General features: G+C 41.2%; 1 protein-coding gene across 2 annotated transcripts; it reads left to right on the plus strand.

Moving 5' to 3' along the window:
- The first annotated feature begins 6,443 nt into the window (after positions 1 to 6,443).
- Positions 6,444 to 21,407, plus strand: LOC139474394 (polycomb protein SCMH1-like). 2 transcript variants are annotated; one of them, XM_071257385.1, is made up of 12 exons: positions 6,444 to 6,495; positions 7,970 to 8,050; positions 8,620 to 8,690; positions 10,659 to 10,893; positions 11,554 to 11,642; positions 12,076 to 12,319; positions 13,451 to 13,681; positions 15,543 to 15,743; positions 17,325 to 17,495; positions 19,189 to 19,323; positions 19,733 to 19,881; positions 21,168 to 21,407. In XM_071257385.1, the coding sequence occupies exons 1-12, from the start codon at positions 6,453 to 6,455 to the stop codon at positions 21,294 to 21,296; spliced, it is 1,779 nt and encodes a 592-aa protein (XP_071113486.1). In that variant the 5' UTR covers positions 6,444 to 6,452; the 3' UTR covers positions 21,297 to 21,407. The 2 variants fall into 2 exon arrangements, with proteins under 2 accessions (XP_071113486.1, XP_071113487.1); XM_071257386.1 differs by having other exon boundaries at positions 6,446 to 6,499.
- Positions 21,408 to 22,155: the final 748 nt, after the last annotated feature.

Consider the following 22,155-nt stretch of genomic DNA (forward strand, 5'->3'; position numbering starts at 1 on the left):
CACGTCACAAAAAATATGTTTGTTAGAGCTCTGTTGGGCGAGATGTCTTCATTACTACAAACGCGTCAGTTTCTTTACAAGTAGGTGTTTTCATGCATCTTACACATGAGTGGGTGGTTTTATCCAAAAATGCCTTCATCTGCTGAAAGATGTGTATCTCCTTGGGATGCTCAGTTTTATATTTCTGGTATAAGTTCAGAGTAGATGCTTTTTTTTCTTAACTTTGTTTATTTGTGACTGTTTGCTTCTGCACTGGAACAATAAGACTGTTGTCTGAGCGCTTGTAATAGTCATGTACCTCATGTTGTAACCTTTCTCCATGACAACCCATGAATACTAATTGCCTTTGCACGGAACTTGTACATCCTTAAGATGTTTCCAGACAAAACTGGTGATAAAGGTTTCTTTATCTTTCCGTTTCCTTTCTTGTAGCTGGTCTTTAGTTCCTCCAAGAGAGCATGGTGAAATCCATGGTTTTCTTTACAGTTTTCACGGACCCTGTTCGATGTATATTTTAACTTCTGGATCTTGGTATTTCAGACAGTTTGTTAGTCTTCAGAGATCGGTGTAATTTCTGTCTCAAAATTGCATTTCGTTTCCTTTGAAATTGAAGTTTACTCCTCAAATAATCATGTTGTTTTTAAAACCTGTTTCTTTCGCCTACTCTCTTCTGTCTTGAACTCGGCGCTTGAACGAGCTGTGGAATTCCTGGAGACATTGGAGGAGTCATTATATTTTTTCTTTTCTTTCTTTCTCTCTGCCTCTTTGATCGCTTTCTTTGTGTCCACTTTCTCCTCATTATCTTCTTTCCTCGGATGCTATGCTGACTTGAATTTTCGTATTTCTCATTTTTTTTCTTTCAATAAATACTGTCTCCTTTCAGGGTCTTGATTTCTCCGTTGCCTGTAACGCCTTTGACGTTCTGCTGCATTCATGCCAATCTTTGTGTTTTTTGCGCTGGAAAAGCCAAATGAATGATTTAAAACATATAACATCAAAATAAAGTGTCACAACCCTAGTCACCGCAGTTGCTGAAACATGAATTAGCTGACTGGAGATATTATGTTGACAATAAAATCAAAGCAATCAGATTTTTTTCGGAAATATTATTAGAAAAGAAATAAACAATATTCATAGACATGCAAAAACTAATATATTGGGTCTCAAGATACCTTGTCACTAATGTAACAATACTCTGCAACTTTAGAAAAACAAAAACATATTATAATCAGTTTGTCAAATATCCCTTATAATAAAAATTGTTAAGAGAAATCCTTTGACACTTCTGTTACAGTTTCGGTCCCGGCTGTTACAGAACCATGAAACTCATAATATTGGTTGGTTGGTTGGTTTGTTGTTTAACGCCGCACTCAGCAATATTCCAGCTATATGACGGCGGTCTGTAAATAATCGAGTCTGCACCAGACAATCCAGTGATTGATATCATGAGCATCGATCCACGCAATTGGGATCGATGACATGCATCAACCAAGTCAGCGAGCCTGACCAACCGATCCCGTTAGTCGCCTTTTACGACAAGCGTAGTCACCTTCTACGGAAAGCATGGGTTGTTGAAGGCCTATTCTACCCCGGAATCTTCAGGGGTCTCATAATATTGGAGAAAATATGTCTCCCAATCCTTCAATTCATGTCAAGTTTTGTAAAACACCTATTTAAATTACAACATTAAGTTACACGATATTCTTTCAAATTGTTAAAAATCCCTAGTCACAACTATTACAATTCAGCGTCATCATTGTTACAACATATACATTTAAAGTAAAACTATCCATCATTCAATAAAATCTGTACACGTTTTTTGTGAAATAGTTTTTAATAAGAAATGCAATTTTGAAAGTAATTCTAAGGAATTGAAACGTTTAATCTTTTCTAACAACATTAAATGACGCATCGATGTTAAAACATCATTATCTTTGGACTGTCTGTATAACTGTATATGGAGGGTATGTATACCACACCTGAACTTCGTTAAACATCTGCGTAAAGATAGAGATCGAATAGTTGTTAAATATATTTCAGGTATTATTTCAATCTTAAACATTGAATAGGCATGTAGCGATTTTGAACATCTGATATCAGCTGACCAGCCTTGACAATATTACCCGTGAAGAATAGGTCTTCAGCAACCCATGCTTGCCGTAAAAGGCGACTATGCTTGTCGTAAAAGGCGACTAACGGGATCGGGTGGTCAGGCTCGCTGACTTGGTTGATGCATGTCATCGTATCCCAATAGCGTGGATCGATGCTCATGATGTCAATCACTGGATTGTCTGGTCCAGATTCGAATATTTGACAGACCGCCGTCATATACTGGAATATTGCTGAGTGCGGCGTTAAACAACAAACAAACAAACAAAGCATATCTTTACATCGTTGTTTAAACATTGTTAAGAACGCTATTTTATTTCCAACGTCCTTGTATATCCACGCGTATGCAAATCCATGCGAAAAAAGAGTTTCTCTAACAGCTAAGGCCCAGTTTATATCCCCAAAGTCATCAAGGCGCTTAAGCATGTAATAGCATCGTCTAGAGTATCGTGTACCTGGTTGTCTGAGCAAACTTTTCCAGTATGAGATAACCCTACATTGATAGTGTATATAACTCAGATGCCTTCCGCATTCTGATAAAATTGCCTAAGTTGGTGGCCGGTAGCCGACGCCAAGAACAAACTCACAAAATGTGTTAGAAATACATGTGTACTATCAATAGTTCTGCACAATATTTGGTCTCCTTAAATACTCTACTACCCACCCTTTCCTCAGTTATCTACACCCTGGGTGTATCAAACTCCACCCTCCGTCGGGTCCGGTCCTCCACCCTCCACCCTCCGACCCTATCTCAATACACGACACTTGATCGCTCTCATCTACTTATGATTTGTGTCAGCACCATAACGTTGCTCGTGGGTTTCACCGAAGTGGTAAACGGCTGAGACCTGCATCACTTCCGGCTTTCCTCCCACATTAAGCTGACACGCTGCGATATGATTTAAACATATTTATTTTCACAAAAGTGTGAAAATGGATTGGTAAACAAGCGAAGCGCTTATGTTAATACCGCTCCATTACACATAAGACATATTACAACGAATACATCAATGAAGGTTAGATGTAACAAAAAAATTGTACATGCCAAGCTAGATGTGTATATATAATAAATCTATTTGCAGTTTATTTTAAACAATCATTTTAACTGAAAATCTGCCAGTTTTTAATATAAAGTGTTGAATAGAATCTAATATTAGTATTTGTTCTTCCTTACCCAAATCCGAATTTCCGCATAGCACTGTTTATAAAAAATAATCATGTTGGTAAAAATACATTTCATTTCGAAGAGCATAGTAATTTGTACACACAAAAAAGAAGTGTAGAGCATCTTCGGTATGATATCCACAGGAACAAGTTTTTGTATCAAAGATATGTCTATTATACTGATCTACGTTAAGGCTGAGGCGACTGTGAATGATTTGGCATAATCTGCTTTCATAATTTAAATTCCAGTGTATACAATTATCTCCCTTTACGTGAAGCAAATTCTTAAATTGTGTAACGGTCTCTGCCCCCGTTAGGTTTTCTGGTAACATATTGTGTTGTAGCTGGTATAAATGAATCTGCATAAGCTTTTCTTTTACACTTCACTGTTTGAAGATAAGTTTTATCCCTTAAGTCATAATTTGTGTTTTCCGAAACTGTATTAGGAATAAGCCTACAAATATATTCCGGAGATAAATGGTTATTCATTTTGTAAAACATTACCAGTTTTAAATTTTATCTTCTGTCTTTTAATGACCTACAATTTGTTTTGTTGTAAATCTTCTGATGACTCTTACCCCGGACAGTGCCACATATGGGAGCATCTAAGTGTAATACAATAAGTTAGCTTGTTCATTAGTACAGTTGTCCCAAATATGACAACAATAATCAAAAATTGGTAAAATAAATGATTTGTACATAGTTTCTAAGGTAGTTGGGGATAGACGATATTTATAACTCCTTAAACAGTTAACCAGAGGACAACATTTCCTTACAACATCATCAATGTGCATTTTCCATGTACAATTACTTTGTCAAATCATACCAAGGTGCTTATGACTTTGTACATCTTTGATTTCTGTACCATTCATATATACGTTAGGTTTGCGACTAGGGTTTACTTTAGGGTAAACTGAATAGATTCAGTTTTTTCGGGACTAAATTTAACTTGCCATCTGGCAGCCCATTCTGAAATTCTGTCCAAGTCATTATTGAGATCACGAGCAGCTCTATCAGGATCTTCTATGATCACATACAAAGATGTGTCATCAGCAAGAAGTCTTATATTACTATGTATTCCTTCAACAATGTCATTGACATAGATAATAAACAATAATGGTCCTAGGACCGAGCCCTGTGGCACACCTGCCAAGACAGCATTTGGATCTGAGCTATAGCCATTTATAACTACCTCTTGATGTCGATTTTCTAAGTAACTATCAAACCATCTCAATACATTTCCACAAATACCATAATGTGGTAGCTTATAAATTATTCCTTTGTGCCAAACTGTATCAAAAGGTTTACTTACGTCACAAAATACAGCTCTAACTTCCTTACCTTCATCTAAAGCCTTTGCAATAAAGTCAGATAAATATGTCAACGGATTTGAGGTGGAGTCTCCCTGAGTGAATCCAGATTGTAGGTTAGTGAGCACATTATTACTCCTTAAATAGTTGTACACATGTTTAAATATACATTTTTCAAATATCTTTGCAAAACAACTTGTGAGCGCAACCGGTCTGTAATGTGTACATTCATTCACGCTATTCTTCTTATGAAAAGGAATGATAGAGCTTCTTTCCATAGTGATGGAAATATTGCTCGTTTAAGAGAGAAATTGAATAGTTTAGTAAGATTTGGGGCTAAACTGTTAGCTGTGTTTTTCAGAACTTTATTTCCAATACAATCAGGGCCAGTAGCCATTGTGGTGTCCACAGACAGTATTATATCCCTAACTTAATCTTCCATCAAAATTATATTTACTAATGGATTTTCAAATTTATCTAATTCTTCGGGTGGAAGGTGCATATCAGGATTACATATGCGAGATTGGTCCACAAAGAAGTTATTGAGAATATTAGCAATATCCTTGGAATTATCATACAACCTATCCCCAAATAGAATTGGGGGAAACTTGTGTTTTGCAGTTTTAATTTTAAGAAATTCCTTTACTAAACGCCACCAAGTCTTTGTACCATGAGAACTATTTATTACAGCATCAATTTTAGATGCATGTGCCTTCTTTGCCTTGCGGACATAGTCGACTACTTTATTCTTAACAGCCTAAATTGTGCCCAATCAGCTGGAGTGTTACGTCTTTTAGCTTTCTTACGTTGGTCCAGACTCGATTATTTACAGACCGCCGTCATATAGCTGGAACATTGCTGAGTGCGGCGTTAAACAACAAACCAACCAACCGTAAAAGGCGACTAACGGGATTGGGTGTTCAGTCTCGCTCACTTGGTTGATGCATGTCATCGTATCCAAATGGATCGATGTTCATGATGTCAATCACTGGATTGTCTGGTCCAGACGCGATTATTTCAAATCACAATAACCCGCAGGGGCGGATCCAGGATTTTAAAGAGCCACTCTGGGTCCACCACTGACCAGGGGGCACGTGTGGCCCAGTCGTGTAATTGTGCGGAGTTGCGTCCCTTGGGCACGTGGGTTCGAATCCCTGTTCACTCCGATTGTGTTTCTGGGTTTGTCAGCACCATACTAGAGCTCATATGGGTTGCATCAAATCTTATGTGGAAACATATATTATATTTTTTCGGTGGTATATGTTTTTATCTGTTTTCGGAATTAGTAAAGATCGATATTTGTATAACAAACAAAACAAATAAAGTGAAATTAAACTATTAAACCAATAATTTCAATAAATTTCTTATTCAATTTCTATTATTTGTTGCATATTTAAACATTGCAAATATTCTATATGATGCATAGAGAATATATATTTGCCTCTTTATTGAACATAATCATTCACCAATCTTTTCAGTGAATTAGGACATGCTAGCGAATGCGCTTCAGCTGAAATGATTTATTATAAAGCATTGCTCTCAAATGAATCATCGCATTTGCACAATTAGAAAACGCTCGATTGGTTTTAAAATAAATTGATGATTCGCAGCCTTTTCCATATAGTTGCGTGATCGCTGGTGAGATATTCGTACGAATACTCTAGAAATTAAAAATACTTTGACCTTCAACATAATGATTTTGTCAGACGTTTCCATGGCAATTGGAAAAATTCACGTAAATTTACTTTCGTCGCACTTACAAGACAAACACATTGAAATCAATACAACTGTTAGATAGTTGTCGTGAAAACACTACCCACGCGCATTCTCGCGTCACTGATGAGTAAATAAAATGGCGGCTTGTTGTTGATGCGAAGCCGGGATGACTGTGTTCAAGTGAATAGTGATATTTGTAGGTAATAACAGTTTAGAAAATGTTTGGAAAAAGGTATCCGAGAAACTTTCCTACGGTTCTGTGAAGGTAGATCCCGAATGTTGTAAAGTGTAGCAGATTAAACAGAGATAATTTGAAGCCATTACCAAGATGTAAATTCTTCGAATCAATATTGATGTTATCAGCGTCTAGGACAACTTGACCATTCGTCACTAAATGACAACATATCAAATATGATGTTTTATTGTGTGCTTTTTATGTACATATACTTTTGTTTTCTTGCTGTTTTGAACTTTTTTAACTCGTGGGTCTTCCAGTCGATTTTCAACCGCCATGTTTAGATAAAACTTTAAATGCCAGTTGCACGATGAGACTAAGATCGACCAAGGCGCGTGAAACATGGACAGTGGAACATATGCTCTTATATAGAATTTCTCAGACAAAGTATATATGTGGAGATGCCAAACATGAGAACGTTACACGGAGGTAGTAGTTTGGCAACTTGACGTATTTTAAACACAGTGTGTTATTTCCACAAGCTTCGTCCACACTTACGATTGTTATCATGACTGAATTGATCGAAATTAAGCTAGTACAGGTTGTAATCAATATTTGATAGAGTAACTTAAATTAACTATTGGTCATGGCTTCACTGATACCATTATGAATTTGTAGCATTTTGCATGTTCCAATATATATATCACTGACAATGTATCTGTTGCGAACAATAATATTACCTGAATATATATTATAGTGAAGAGTCATAGTGTGGTCTGACAGTCAAGAGGAAATGTAGGGTCCTGCCTGGACTGTAAGACCTCATTATTGTTGTAAGCTACTGAATTTGATTTTTACAGGATGCACAAAATTGAAGATAGATATTGTACACATCAATATCATTTTCTGCCATAACATTGTAATTTAACAAACTCTGTTTTGTTATATCAAACAATACAGTTGTTCAATCTGTGGCTTGAGAGCCTGCATCAACTACTCATCCATTTCTTCAATTCATTATTTAGGGACCTCTTCATGTCTTTCGTAAAAGGCTTGATCGGAATGTTCTACCTTTGAAGTGTATGTATACACATACTTTGATACAGAGCATGAGGAATGTCAACAATCATGTATATTTTCCTCAAAACGGTCACTTTCATACAACTCACCTGTGTAAAGCCATAACATCAGTTATCACTATGAGACCAGTGAAGAGCCAGGTATACAATGCCCATGCTTGCCCTAACAGGTGACGAATCGGTTGGTCAGACTCGCTGACTTGGTTGATGATCTCATTGTGTCCCAATTGTGTAGATTGATGCTTATGAAGTCAATCACTGGATTATGTACAGACCGCCGTTATATAGCTGGAATATTGCTGAGTGCACCGCTGAACAACAAGTGAATACTTATTTTGATTTCCACACCTCTGATGTAGACTTTACTTGAGACTAGTGACATTGTATGACAGTGATGTATTTTGGTATGTTTTCAGACTGTCAAGTGTTTCCTATAGAGGCAGAAATGGCCAACACCTCAAACTCCAAAGGGTCCTTTCACCAATATGAATTTGGAGGTGGGTAGATATATGCATGATCCAGTGACACTGATTTTCAGGGTTTGACAATGTAGACAGCTGCAAGGGCAAGACACATGAAAATCTAAGAGGACTATTTGTTTTCTCCCAATAGTGCTGGTGATTGAGCATCTATTTTTAACGTATGGTAAGAAAACTGAACATTCGACGTATTAAGCGCCCACAACGATATATACGCTAATATAATGGCTAGTGATCCATGAACAATCCCAATTAGCACCCCTTCTGATTGATCAATGTACGCAAGACTTATGTAATGTGTAATATACACCCTTAATTATGGGCAGTTTAATTCTGGAACATATATCTGTTGTGTATGACACATACATTGCTTTGTATTATCTCAGACTGTCAGCATTAACTATAAAATATACAATCTTTCACTTTTACTACTTTTTTTTCTCACCAAAATTATATTCTTATAAGAGCCCCCTATTTCTAATTTTGAGAGCGCCCCATGTGCTTGAACAAAGTTTCCAGGTTCAACATGGCCACTACTCACACAAGTATTTGTAATGGTTCTAACCCTACTGCATCATTTTCCACAGGTAACTTTTCTTGGGATCACTATTTGAAGGAGAGCAATGAGGTTGCAGCCCCAAACTCTTGTTTTAAACAGGTAGGTCGTAACTTGCGAACTTGATGTTGTGACCCTGAGGAGAGTCTGGTGCCTCGCAGATCGTCAGCATCCATTCTTGTTGTATGGGGCTTCTGGCTTAGAATTGTCCCCAGCACCATATGCTGGCTGTAAGAAGGGACTGTATCTGGTGGTTGGACTCTGGGACTTGGTTGAATGTTTGTAATTGTATTCCAGTGGCACATTAGTCGTCTTTTGCGGCAAGCATGGGTAGAATAGGTCTTCAGCAACCCATGCTTGTCCTAAAAACCGACTAACGGGATCGGATGGTCAGGCTCGCTGACTTGGTTGATGCATGTCATCGATCCCAATTGCGTGGATCGATGCTCATGATATCAATCACTGGATTGTCTGACCCAGACTCGATTATTTACAGACCGCCCTCATATAGCTGGAATATTGCTGAGTGCGGCGTTAAAAAACAAACCAATCAACCAACCGCAGAAATGCCAACCATTTCACTTTGGCATAATAATTACGCTTTTGGGCCTTAAATTACGCTATTACGCTTATCTTGCCAAAATAACTATTTTTGACATTTCTTTCACAAGTTATTTACATATTCAAAATATCACAGAGAGCAAAATTATTAATACACCGATCACATGAAGTATTCTACAGGGAGCTAACTGCATGTACACAGATATTTCTTAGGACATCAAAACACCCGATAGCCTTTCTGCAATACAGTCAAAATTGTCACATGATGAATTTTATGAATGTGTGGAGCTCGGACTACGTGTATCGGCATGAATGCAGTGTTTCCAACACCATTGATTTTCACCTCGCCAAAATATTAGGGGGTTTGGGGGCTTGCCCCACACAACAGCTTCAATTAAATGCTTTCTTAAGTGATTTGTAATCTATGATTCCCAAAGATATTCAAAATACGTGTTTTATTTAAATGTGGACCCAATGGATGCTGCTTATGAGGTTGTCCATGACATTATTGGAAGTTCTATTTGTGAGAACTTTTTCGGTGTTGATGTCCCTTTTTTATGTTTGGATTGATATTCAATTTTTAGGTTTAGTCATATTTAACGATACAATGCAAGCAGAGTAATTTTTTCTGCTTATTTTGAGCTTATCACCCTGTTTTTAAAATCGTGTGACTTGTGTGTGGAGTTACATTACTGGTGTCAATGAATGTGAACCCATGCTTCACGTACGTAGAGGGGCGGTCGGGGGTAGCCTAGTGGTTAGGGTGTTCACTTGTCATGCTGAACACCCGGGTTCAATTCACGACATATTCACTGTGATGTTACTCGTTTTCACGTGAACTTACCTTTTTATACCCCACTGATTACACCAAAGCTCCAAATAGGGTTGGCATCTCGTGGCATTGGATGTTACTTGTAATATCAATCACTGGATTGTCAGACCCAGACTCTATTACTTACAAGCCGCAGTCACATTGCGGGAATATTGCTGCATGTAAAGTTGAACAATAAACAAAACCTAGTAGATTTTGTACATTTTACCATAAACAAAAAAAATGATGATTTTCATTCATTTTGATTCTGTTGTTCGTTGTTTGTATATTCATAATATCAATCACTGGATTGTCTGACCCAGACTATTATTTACAAGCCGCAGTCAGATAGCTGGAATATTGCTGCTTGTAAAGTTGGAACAATGAACAAAACCTCGTGGATTTTGTACATTTTACCATTAACAAAAAGTGATAATTTTAATTCATTTTGATTCTGTTGTTCGTTGTTCGTATATTCATAATATCAATCACTGGATTGTCTGACCCAGACTCTATTTTTCACAAGCTGCAGTCAGATAGCTGGAATATTGCTGCATGTAAACAATAAACAAAACCTAGTGGATTTTGTACATTTTACCATTAACAAAAAGTGATAATTTTCATTCATTTTGATTCTGTTGTTCGTATATTCAGTTTCAGTAGTGATCAGGAAATAACGGTATCATGTCACGTTTCAGTCTGCAGTCCCACCAGTAAATGAGTTCAAGGTGAACCACAAGCTGGAAGCTGCCGACCCTCGCAATTTGACGTCCATCTGCGTAGCAACAGTCGTGGGAATTCAGGGCCCACGTCTGAGGTTGCGACTTGACGGCAGTGACAACAAGAATGACTTCTGGCGGCTGGTAGATGCTGGTGACCTACACCCTATTGGTTACTGTGAAAAACATGGCGGTCTGCTGCAGCCCCCTTTAGGTAAAGGGAGATAAGCATGGATGAGAATAAAACTCCTTTCAATTAATGACTGTAAGAACTGGGTACATTTGCTTTGCTGTTGACTGTTGTTCCTGGGCCGCCTCCGTGGTCTAGTGGTAGAGCGTCCGTCCGGAGAGCGGAAGGTCCGGGGTTCGATCCCCAGCCGCGTCATACCAAAAGACGTTAAAGATGGTACTTGTTGTTACCCTGTCTGGCGCTCAGCATTAGGGGCTAAAACAAGGACTGGTCGACTCGGAGTCAGCATACCATGTCTGAGTGGGATATTCATGTTAAACTGCGGCATGGTATTTCAGTGAGCTAGCACTATTAATTGGCATCAGTCCGGACTAGTACAAGCAGCCACACAACGTACATGCACGTCGCTATATAAGTGCAATAATCTTGGACGCGACGTTAAACCCCATTTCACCTCACCTTGTTCCTGATGTGCCCGTAGAGTACCAGTCAGAATAGGGGCTTAGGGTAGGCTGGAGGTTAAAGCGTTTGCTCATCACACCAAAGGACAGGGTTAATTCCCAACTGGGGCACAATGTATGAGGCCCTTTTCTGCTGTTCCCCGTCATGATATTGTTGGAATGCTAAAAGCGGTGTTAAACCATAAAAGAAGCAAAATCTTAGTGACATTTTTTCATTTTCCAGGTTTCAGAGCAAACCCCTCCTCGTGGCCTATGTTCCTGAAACGGTCGTTAAATGGTGCAGAAATAGCCCCCGATAGATGTTTCAAAAAGGTATGTGCACAGTTTTGTCTGGTTGTTTTTATTATAGGAGTATGACATGAAGACTATTTTGAGCAACTTACTTTAGCAACAAGCTCAGTGATTGGGCCATTTGGTATATATATATATATGTCTCTACAAACAGCCAGAGAAATTGTGCTTCTCATTGCTTACTAGAAATCGTTTTGTGAAACAGAAGGTCCTGGTAGATAGTGCTGACTCAGCAGCTAATGAGGAACGATCTGATAATCTGTACTGTGAATAATATAAGCTTCTAACCTTTCTCTATCAGCAGGACACAAAATAAATGGCATGCATTTGTTGTGTGAAAAATGGAATAAAACATATGCATTTTTACTTATCATTGCCGCCTTTAGTTTCACACAGAGATCCATATTGTTAAGACTAGAAGACAATCTTATTGATGAGATCTTTTTAATAACAGGAACCATCAATGCCAAAGACAAATGAGTTTAAGGTTGGTCAGAAGTTGGAGGCCGTGGACCGGAAGAACCCCCAGTTGATCTGCCCTGCCACTGTGGGAGCAATCAATGTGGACCAGATACACGTCACCTTTGATGGATGGAGGGGGGCCTTCGACTATTGGTGTAGATATGACTTCCGGGACATCTTCCCTGTGGGCTGGTGTGCACAGAGTGGTCACCCCTTGCAACCTCCAGGGCAGAAAGGTGAGGGCTGTGTTTGGACTGTGGCAGTTAGATCTTGAGGTAGTTTTGCTCCGGGTTATGTTTTTGTTTGTTTGTTTGTTGTTTAACGCCACACACAGCATATATTCCAGCTATATGAAGGCGGTCTGTAAATTATTGAGTCCAGACAATCCAGTGATTGACATCATGAGCATCGATCTATGCAATTAGGATATGGTGACATGCATCAACCAAGTCAGCGAAGCTGACCACCTGATCCTGTTAGTCACCTCTTACAACAAGCATAGTCGCCTTTTACAACAAGAATGGGTTGCTGAAGACCTTCTGGGTCTCTGGATTAAGTACTCATTCATGGTTGTCATTAGAGAGGAGGTCATAATGTGTGTACACGTTGAGGTTACGCCTCCATATTGTTTGCATGCTTCTGTGATATTATTATGGTGTAAAACAACACACATGCAAACATGTCTGTGGTACTCGGGCCTCTGTATCTTAGTGTATCCATGGTACTGTGCAAACATTGGCCCACTCAGTGTATCCATGGTACTGTGCAAACATTGGCCCACTCAGTGTATCCATGGTACTGTGCAAACATTGGCCCACTCAGTGTATCCATGGTACTGTGCAAACATTGGCCCACGCAGTGTATCCATGGTACTGTGCAAACATTGGCCCACTCAGTGTATCCATGGTACTGTGCTAACATTGGCCAACGCAGTGTATCCATGGTACTGTGCAAACATTGGCCCACTCAGTGTATCCATGGTACTGTGCAAACACTGGTGTTTCTGAGTGTTCATAGTACTGTGCAAACATTAGCCCATTCACTGGATCCACGGTGCTGTGCGAACATTGGCCCACTCAGTGTATCCATGGTACTGTGCAAACATTGGCCCACGGAGTGTATCCATGGTGCTGTGCAAACATTGGCCCACTCAGTGTATCCATGGTGCTGTGCAAACATTGGCCCATGCAGCGGATCCACGGTACTGTGCAAACCTTGGTGTGCCTGTGTGTTCATAGTACTCTGCATGCACAGTTTGACTAGTGGTGATAATCTTCTGTTGAATTGCAATCACCTTCTCCCTATTCCAATTCCCTGCCTGTGGTTTATGTCATTCAGTTGCTTTGATGTGTCTGTATTCTCACCAGGGGTGCCCCAGTACAAGATCAACAAGATGATGAAAGATTCTTCCCTCCAGCTGACAGTTCCACAGCCCCTCCCCATCACCAACTCCTCCTCCCACAGTCGCACCCCCCAGCCCAGCCCCACTAGTCCGTCAGTGTCCCCCGAGAAGCAGCAGTTGTCTCCCCGGGAGGCTGCCTCACCTGTCGTCACCGTCTCCGAGCCAGACACAAGCTCCTCACAGAGCACTGCAACAGGTGAGATGTAGGGACATTTATCACTGCCTCTGAGCTAGACACAAGCTCCTCACATAGCACTGCAACAGGTGAGATGTAGGGACATTTATCACCGTCTCCGAGCCAGACACAAGCTCCTCACAGAGCACTGCAACAGGTGAGATGTAGGGACATTTATCACCGTCTCCGAGCCAGACACAAGCTCCTCACAGAGCACTGCAACAGGTGAGATGTAGGGACATTTATCACTGCCTCCAAGCTAGACACAAGCTCCTCACAGAGCACTGCAACAGGTGAGATGTAGGGACATTTATCACCGTCTCTGAGCCAGACACAAGCTCCTCGCAGAGCACTGCAACAGGTGAGATGTAGGGACATTTATCACCGTCTCCGAGCCAGACACAAGCTCCTCACAGAGCACTGCAACACGTGAGATGTAGGGACATTTATCACCGTCTCTGAGCCAGACACAAGCTCCTCACAGGGCACTGCAACAGGTGAGATGTAGGGACATTTATCACCGTCTCCGAGCCAGACACAAGCTCCTCACAGGGCACTGCAACAGGTGAGATGTAGGGACATTTATCACCGTCTCCGAGCCAGACACAAGCTCCTCACAGAGCACTGCAACAGGTAAGCTGAAGGGACATTTGTAACTGTCTCCGATCAAGACACAAGCTCCTCACAGGGCACTGCAACAGGTGATAATCTAATCAATGAGTTACAAAATGTTGCGGAACGATGAGGCAGAGATTCATCATAGATATCTGTGGCATGCAATTGTCTTGTCAAGAATGGCACAGTTTAACATTTTGACACTTCTTATTTTCAGTGGTATTTTCATTGTGCAATGAATGGAATAACTGTACAACTAAGTATTAAAAGCATCTCAATTCGCCTATCACTTAACAGAAACAATAGTTTTGATGTGGTGTCTAGTACTCTTGCTGTTTTGTATGTTTTATCAATATCAAACAGTACTTAGTGATGATCTCTGATGATAGTATAGATTCAGTTACCTCCCTTCCTCCCACACGTAACAGGCTCCTCACAGCAAAAGCCGATACGCGGAGCTATCTATGCTACGATTTGCTAAACGCTATGCCAACCGTCACAACTCTCCACACTGCTAGACGTGCATGGACTTCAACTTTCAACCAAATGGCCGTTGTGTTTACTGACGAGTGATGACTGTCGTGACACCGAATACTTTTCCACAAGCTAAATTAAGCACAATATCTTGAGCTGATATATTTTAGAATAGCTGTTACTTATGAACAGGTGCTTTTAATTAGGGGTGACTATTGGTCTGGAAATCACTATTGCGATAACTATTGATATTGCAAGCAACTATTGCAATAAATATCAATAGTTTTCAGTGTATCATTTTAGATGGATTTTAAAGTTGAATTAAGCCTTGGAACTGAAGTTTCCTTTGAATGTGATAACCATAACAACTAATAAATAGTTAAGTTTGAGATATGACTGATTTGTTTTTTCTCTACCCTAATAATTTAAGAAAAAGAAACTTCCACATTACCATGTGTAAATTATTACCACTCATGATCAAAAGAAAATCAAATTTGGACAGCATTGCATGAATTTTATTGATATTGTAAATACAATCGAAACTATCTATTCCTTACTGAAATCGATACTATTGATCGGTAATCAAGGTGAAAGTGTTCTCTTTGTACGACATCATAGTGTAATAACACTACAGCGTCAGGAAAGGAAGTTTGTCTCTCCCACAGACTTACTTTGATCTAGACAGGTTTTAACTCTTATAAATTGTCATTTCTTTTCACAAGAGAATGCCATTTTGCCAAAAATGGATTTTTTTATTTGTCAGTAATATTACCAACTTTCATTCTGTTGCCAGTATGTGTGTATGTGAACCCCACGTGTCGACTGGGGAACTACCTCAACCCCCGCAAGACATTACAACTACCTAGTCACTACGGTCCTGGCAGCTTGACGAGGATCCTGCGCGAGGTGGTGCAGGGTTTGATCGACTGCTCCCTGCAGGAAAGGGTCATCTACAACATGGTGAAGGAGGGCAATGGCAAGGTCGTTGTGGCAGGTACGTGATGTCGGGGTGAACTGTGGGTGGTGGCAAGGTCGTTGTGGCAGGTACGTGATTCGGGTTGAACTGTGGGTGGTGGCAAGGTCGTTGTGGCAGGTACGTGATGTCAGGGTGAACTGTGGGAGATGTCAATGTCGATGTGGCAGGTACGTGATGTTGGGGTGAACTGGGGTGAAAAGACTCAGGTTAGCGGTGAAGGAGGGCAATGGCAAGGTCGTTGTGGCAGGTACGAGATGTCGGGGTGAACTGTGGGCAATGGCAAGGTCGTTGTAGCAGCGTTTTGCTGTGAATTGCTGTAGCAGAGCTTAGTTTGCCTAGAGAATCAGTGGCAGAATAGTTTCCCACCATAAATTGTATGTCACCGAGGAGTCAGAAATAGGTACCCATTACTCCATGAGATAACATAGGTTTTGTTTGTTTGTTTGTTTTACGTCGCACTCAGCAGTATTCCAGCTGTATGACGGTGGTCTGTAAATAATCAATTCTGGACCAGACAATCCAGTGATTGACATCATGAGCATCGCTCCACGTTATTGGGATACGATGACATGCATCAACCCAGTCAGCGAGCCTGACCATCCCATTAGTCACCTCTTACAACAAGCATAGTCGGCTTTTACGGCAAGCATGGTTTGCTGAGGACCTATTCCACCCCGGTTCTTCACGGGTAAGATAACATAGGTACCCAGTATTCCATGGGATAACATAGGTACCCAGTATTCCATGGGATAACATAGGTACACAGTATTCCATGAGATAACATAGGTACCCAGTATTCCTTGAGATAACATAGGTACCCAGTATTCCATGAGATAATATTGGTACCAGTATTCCATGAGATAGCATATAGATGCTCCATGTGATAAAATGGGTACCACATGAGATAACATAGGTACCCAGGTTTAGGTTAGACATTATCCTGCATATTTTTTTGAAAACTATTAGAGATGAATTAATACGATTGAAATATACATGATAAATGTACTCGCCCAGTAGTGAAATGTTTCTTCACTTCTTTCCTTCTGCACATGCAGCCACTTGTCAATATGAGGGGATGAGTGGATTTTTCAAGTCCTGAGAAGCCTTAAGTGCCTTAAGCGTTCACACACAAGTCCTGTGTTCTATGTCCCACATGGGTTCAATGTGTGACGCCCAACTCTGGTGTCTCCCATACTCACTCTCACTCATTAATGTTGTGGTGACGCAATATGATATAACTTGGTTATAGTAACTGTCGCTGTATTTGCAGCTAACCATGTGTCCCGGACACTGACGAAGCGGGTGATATCGGTGGAGAAGGTGTACAGCATAATATAACTGGGTTCAAAGTAGTGTTAAAGCCAACTCACTCCGACTGTTTGCAGCTTACCATGGGTCCCGGATGCTGACGAAGCGGTTGATATCGGTGGAGAAGGTGTCCAGCACATATAACTGGGTTCAAAGTAGTGTTAAAGCCAACTCACTCTGATTGTGTTTGTCGCTAACCATGGGTCCCGGACGCTGAGGAAGTGGGTTGTCCAACATAATACAACTCGGTTCAAAGTAGTGTTAAAGCCAACTCATTCCGACTGTTTGCAGCTAACCATGGGTCCCGGACACTGACGAAGCGGGTGATATCGGTGGAGAAGGTGTCCAGCTTCTGGAGTTTCCTGGAGCGCCTGCTGGAGGACATGGGGTGCTGTGAGAGCTTCCTGTCAAGTCAGCCACTCGACGGAGGCTGTCCCAAATGCTCCAAGAGCAAGATGACAGGTAGGCAATACTCCAGCTCGCACCTGGGGGCATGGGTTCGCCTGGGAAGAGTTGTGTCCTTTTGAATAACCTCCAGAATCCTTGAATGGCCCTGATATGATCCCTAGTGTGTCAGCCTCATACCCTTGTGCGTGTTTTACCACAGTGCTATGCATCTAAGGCCTGCATATGAGACATTTTTATCAATTTCCTCCCACATTAAGCTGAAACCCTGGTATATAAGAGAATTTCTTTTAAACTGTTTAAAACTGCTTACTTCTAGATTATATCTTGTTTTCAACACCATGAACACTCTTCAATGTTCAGTCATAGATTAAAAATGTCAGTCAGCATTAGAAACTGGCATTAGTCCTTTAGTCCTTGCAAACTGCCCAATAGTTAAGGTATCATAAGGACTAGTAGAAATTTGCCATTTTAAAGGTTTTTGCTATGTGTTATTATAAGGACTTTTGGACTAAAACTGTTAGTTTCTAACGTTGTCAGTGCAGCCTCTTGAACAAGGGGAGTCATGAGTTAATCCAGCGTGCATTCAAACTGCATTTTCACCTCCAGGGGGGGGCACCGACTTTTACACTGAATATGTGTTGTGAAACAAATACAAGAGCCACAGTTAAAATTATAGAAAGTTGTTTATAAATTCATATATTTTACTAATTTAATGATTCACAGATAATGAAAAGTGTGACAAATGTGGCAGGAATATGCAAATAGATACTCTGAATCTTCCATCACTTTGTGGAGTCCATGTTTCTTTGTATTAACAGGATTACCTCCCTTTGTACATGGACCTACCGCATATGTCCGCAGATAAGCCAAATTTTTAGGACCAGAAAAATATTTTCATCATGAGTTTGAAATGAAAACGCCATGCTTACGATGCTGCATTCAAACTGCGAGTCGTGGCTCTAACTGAGACATTTTCTCACCTGTTCATAATTCTATAAACACTGATTCACAAAATGGCGCTTCGTTGTTGATGACAACATAACGATCATTACGAGATTAAAACAAGACAACAGAAACACCTTTCCACATTAGGGATGACTGGTTTGTTAAATCTTTATTAGAAATTATAATGACTTTTTCAATATGATTACAACGTTTGTCATGTTTATATTATTGAATATCTGCAAGTACCGACACAGTCTTGCAGTCCGACTTCGCGCTGTGTCTTTGCCTTTCACTTCCTGGTTCTGCTTATCTACGGGTCGTATCATTTTCTTTCATATTTCAATAGTCAAGTTAATACCTCGGCTTATCTACGGGGTCGGCTTATCTGCTATCATATACCATACTCTTTTTCAGAGCTGAATTTCCTCTCACTCACTCACTCACTCACATAATTGAATGTTTTTCCCTGAGCAGCGTTCTTTTGTTGTCATAACAAAGACGGGGATACTGAAATTGGTTCTATCCATACTTCCAATAAAGGCTATGTTATGAAACTTGTTGTATACATTCACTATGAACTGTAATTGTGACTTTTTTTTATTATGGTTTCACAGTAATTTGATTTTAGCTCTGTCCATGGATGCAAATTTTGACTTCCTCCCTGAAATTGAATGGAGGTAGTGGATGTTGTTTCAGAGAAATTCAAAGCTATTAAGTTTACATTCCGCATATTTCTACTTTTTTCCTACTGCAAGGGGATATGGAAGATTATCATGATTATGTGTTCTTGTTACTGTTGTAGGTGATCCAGACCACTTTGAATTCCCTAACCCAAAAGGCCCCCGAAGGAGATGGTCCACAGAGTCAGGTGATAGCACCAAAGGTTCCAAACCACCAAAGTTGGCCAGGCGGTCATTCTCAACATACGAAGCTGAGGGTATGTACTCTGTTAGTTAGAGTCATGTATAAAGTCAACATGGTTCATATTCGAAAGCTAGCTCGCTCACTCACTCACTCACTCACTCACTCGGGGTGGTCGGGTAGCCTAATGGATAAAGCCTTCGCTCGTCACACCGAAGACCCGGGTTCGACTCCCGACATGGGTACAATGTGTGAAGCCCATTTCTGGTGTCACCCGCCGTGATATTGCTGGAATATTGCTAAACGCGGCGTAAAACCATACTCACTCACTCACTCACTCACTCATGCACTCACTCATGCACTCACTCATGCACTCACTCACTCACTCACTCACTCACTCACTCACTCACTCAGATGAGATTAAGGTTGCCATGCATTCTCTTCATTTTAAATCCAGTAGATAATTCTGGTGTGTTGTTTTACAGCCAGTTCCACTACTGGGGACATGCAGCCTCCTGTACGTCCAAGTCGGCCCTCGGGTGACCCGTCCGAGTGGTCAATAGAGGAGGTCATTGGCTATATCAGTGATACAGACTCGGGGCTGGGGCAGCATGCAGACCTCTTCAGGAAACATGTAAGTTGAGATGGAATCATTCCCTGCAACACAGAGTATTCTGAGTGGGTATAGGTCCTTGTGTGTGTCTACCTGGTATTCTGGGTCAGAACATGTCCCTGTGTCCTTTGACCACAGCAACATCTATAGAGCTGTCCAAATTAGTTGTACAAGGTAATTCCATTATGAAAAATATGAAATGACAGATGAAAGCATGAATGCAATATATTGTGATACGTATTGCAATACTTGAATCATTACTTTGTTTGTTTGTTTGTTTTTTAACGCCGCTTTCAGCAATATTACAGCTAAATGACGGCTGTCTGTAAATAATCAAGTCTGGACCAGACAATCCAGTGATTGAAATCATGAGCATCAATCCACGCAATTGGGATCGATGATATGCATCAACCAAGTAGGCAAGCCAGACTACCTGATCCCGTTAGTCGGCTCTTACGACAAGCATAGTCCCCTTTTACGGCAAGCATGGGTTGCTGAAGATCCCAGATCTTCACTGTCGAACTGCAAAGGATTGTAGCATGAAAGTCGGGTCCATACTCATCACTGGTACTGCATGGCTGGAGTAGGTATGGGTGTTGTAACAGACAATCAAGACATTTGTAATATTATCCTGCTGTCCTCTCCGGTGATGAAGTCAGCTGCATAGAAAGGGTAAAACAATATTTGCTTGTGAACTCACGAGGGTAAACAGGCACCTGTTATTGTGGGTTTTAATCCCAGATTTGCCCTGATTGATTTTAGGTTTGTCAGCACCATAGCAGTAATCATGAGGCTCACCCACGTGTTTAACACCTTAAGATGTGCATCGACCGCCTCCGCGGTCTAGTGGTAGAGCGTCCTCCCCAAGAGCGGAAGGTCCGGGGTTCGATCCCCGGCCGCGTCATATCAAAAGACGTTAAAAGATGGTACTTGTTGTTACCCTGTCTGGCGCTCGGCATAAAGGGGCCAAAACAAGGACTGGTCGGCTGGGAGTCAGTATACTGTGTCTGAGTGGGGTATTTATGTTAAACTGCGGCATGGTATCTCAGTGAGCTAGCACTATGAATCCGCATCAGTCCGGACTAGTACAAGCAGCCACACAAACACACACACATACATGCACGTCGCTATGAGTGCAATAATCTTGGATGCGACGATAAACCCCATTTCACCTCACCTAAGATGTGCATCACACTTGGCTTTCCTCCCACATCAATCTGATGTAATGTAAGTGAAATGCTGTTCAAAGCAGTGTTAAACCAAGCTTACTTACTCTCTACTATTGATGCTGTTGTTTTCTGTTGCAGGAAATCGACGGGAAGGCGTTTCTCCTTCTCAACAGTGATATGATGATGAAGTACATGGGATTGAAACTCGGCCCTGTTCTCAAACTGTGTAACATAGTGGAGAAGTTAAAAACACGGAAATATATCTGACATTCACCAGGGTTTGACTCATTGTGTTGGGAGGATCTCCACACGGGGTAGGGGATGACATGAAGGCTGACATTCACCAGCCTGAGACTCATTGTGTTGGGGAGGATCTCCACACGGGGTAGGGGGGTAGGGGGGTAGGGGACCCAGGCCTGGACTTCATGAAGGCTGCCATTCACCAGGGTGAGACTCATTGTGTTGGGAGGATCTTCACATGGGGTAGGGGGGTGGGGGACCCAGGCCTGGACTTCATGAAGGCTGCCATTCACCAGGGTGAGACTCATTGTGTTGGGGAGGATCTCCACACGGGGTAGGGGGGTAGGGGACCCAGGCCTGGACTTCATGAAGGCTGCCATTCACCAGGGTGAGACTCATTTGTTGGGAGGATCTTCACATGGGGTAGGGGGGTGGGGGACCCAGGCCTGGACTTCATGAAAGCTGCCATTCACCAGGGTGAGACTCATTGTGTTGGGGAAGATCTTCACATGGGGTAGGGGGGGTGGGGGAGCCAGGCCTGGACTTCATGAAGGCTGCCATTCACCAGGGTGAGACTCATTGTGTTGGGGAGGATCTCCACACGGGGTAGGGGGGTGGGGGACCCAGGCCTGGATGACATGAGAGGTGACAGATTGCATGGAAGTGGTGCTCACACCCCAGGCAGCAGCAACGCCAGCAACAGTCAGCCACTACACTGCTGCCACTACAATGTACAGACCATCATGTTGAAATCTAAGAAGATCTCGTGTTTTGAGGTTTTACTAAGGAAATGTGTTGTTTCAGGGAAAGTTAGACGAAAGTGGTTATTTTTAACAAAGTATAAGGGTTGAAAATATATTCTGTTTCCAAATACAAAGTTCACAAT

The sequence above is a fragment of the Haliotis cracherodii genome, unplaced genomic scaffold (assembly GCF_022045235.1).
Source record: "Haliotis cracherodii isolate W230 unplaced genomic scaffold, xgHalCrac1.p SCAF_3, whole genome shotgun sequence".
NCBI classification, from domain to species: Eukaryota; Metazoa; Mollusca; class Gastropoda; order Lepetellida; family Haliotidae; genus Haliotis; species Haliotis cracherodii.

Coding starts and splice junctions, on each gene's coding strand:
- LOC139474394 (XM_071257385.1), top strand. CDS start 6,453: ATGCGAAGCCGGGATGACTGTGTTCAAGTGAATAGTGATATTT. Junction 8,051..8,619: donor TCACCAATATGAATTTGGAG/GTGGGTAGATAT, acceptor CATTTTCCACAG/GTAACTTTTCTTGGGATCAC. Junction 19,882..21,167: donor CAGACCTCTTCAGGAAACAT/GTAAGTTGAGAT, acceptor TTTCTGTTGCAG/GAAATCGACGGGAAGGCGTT.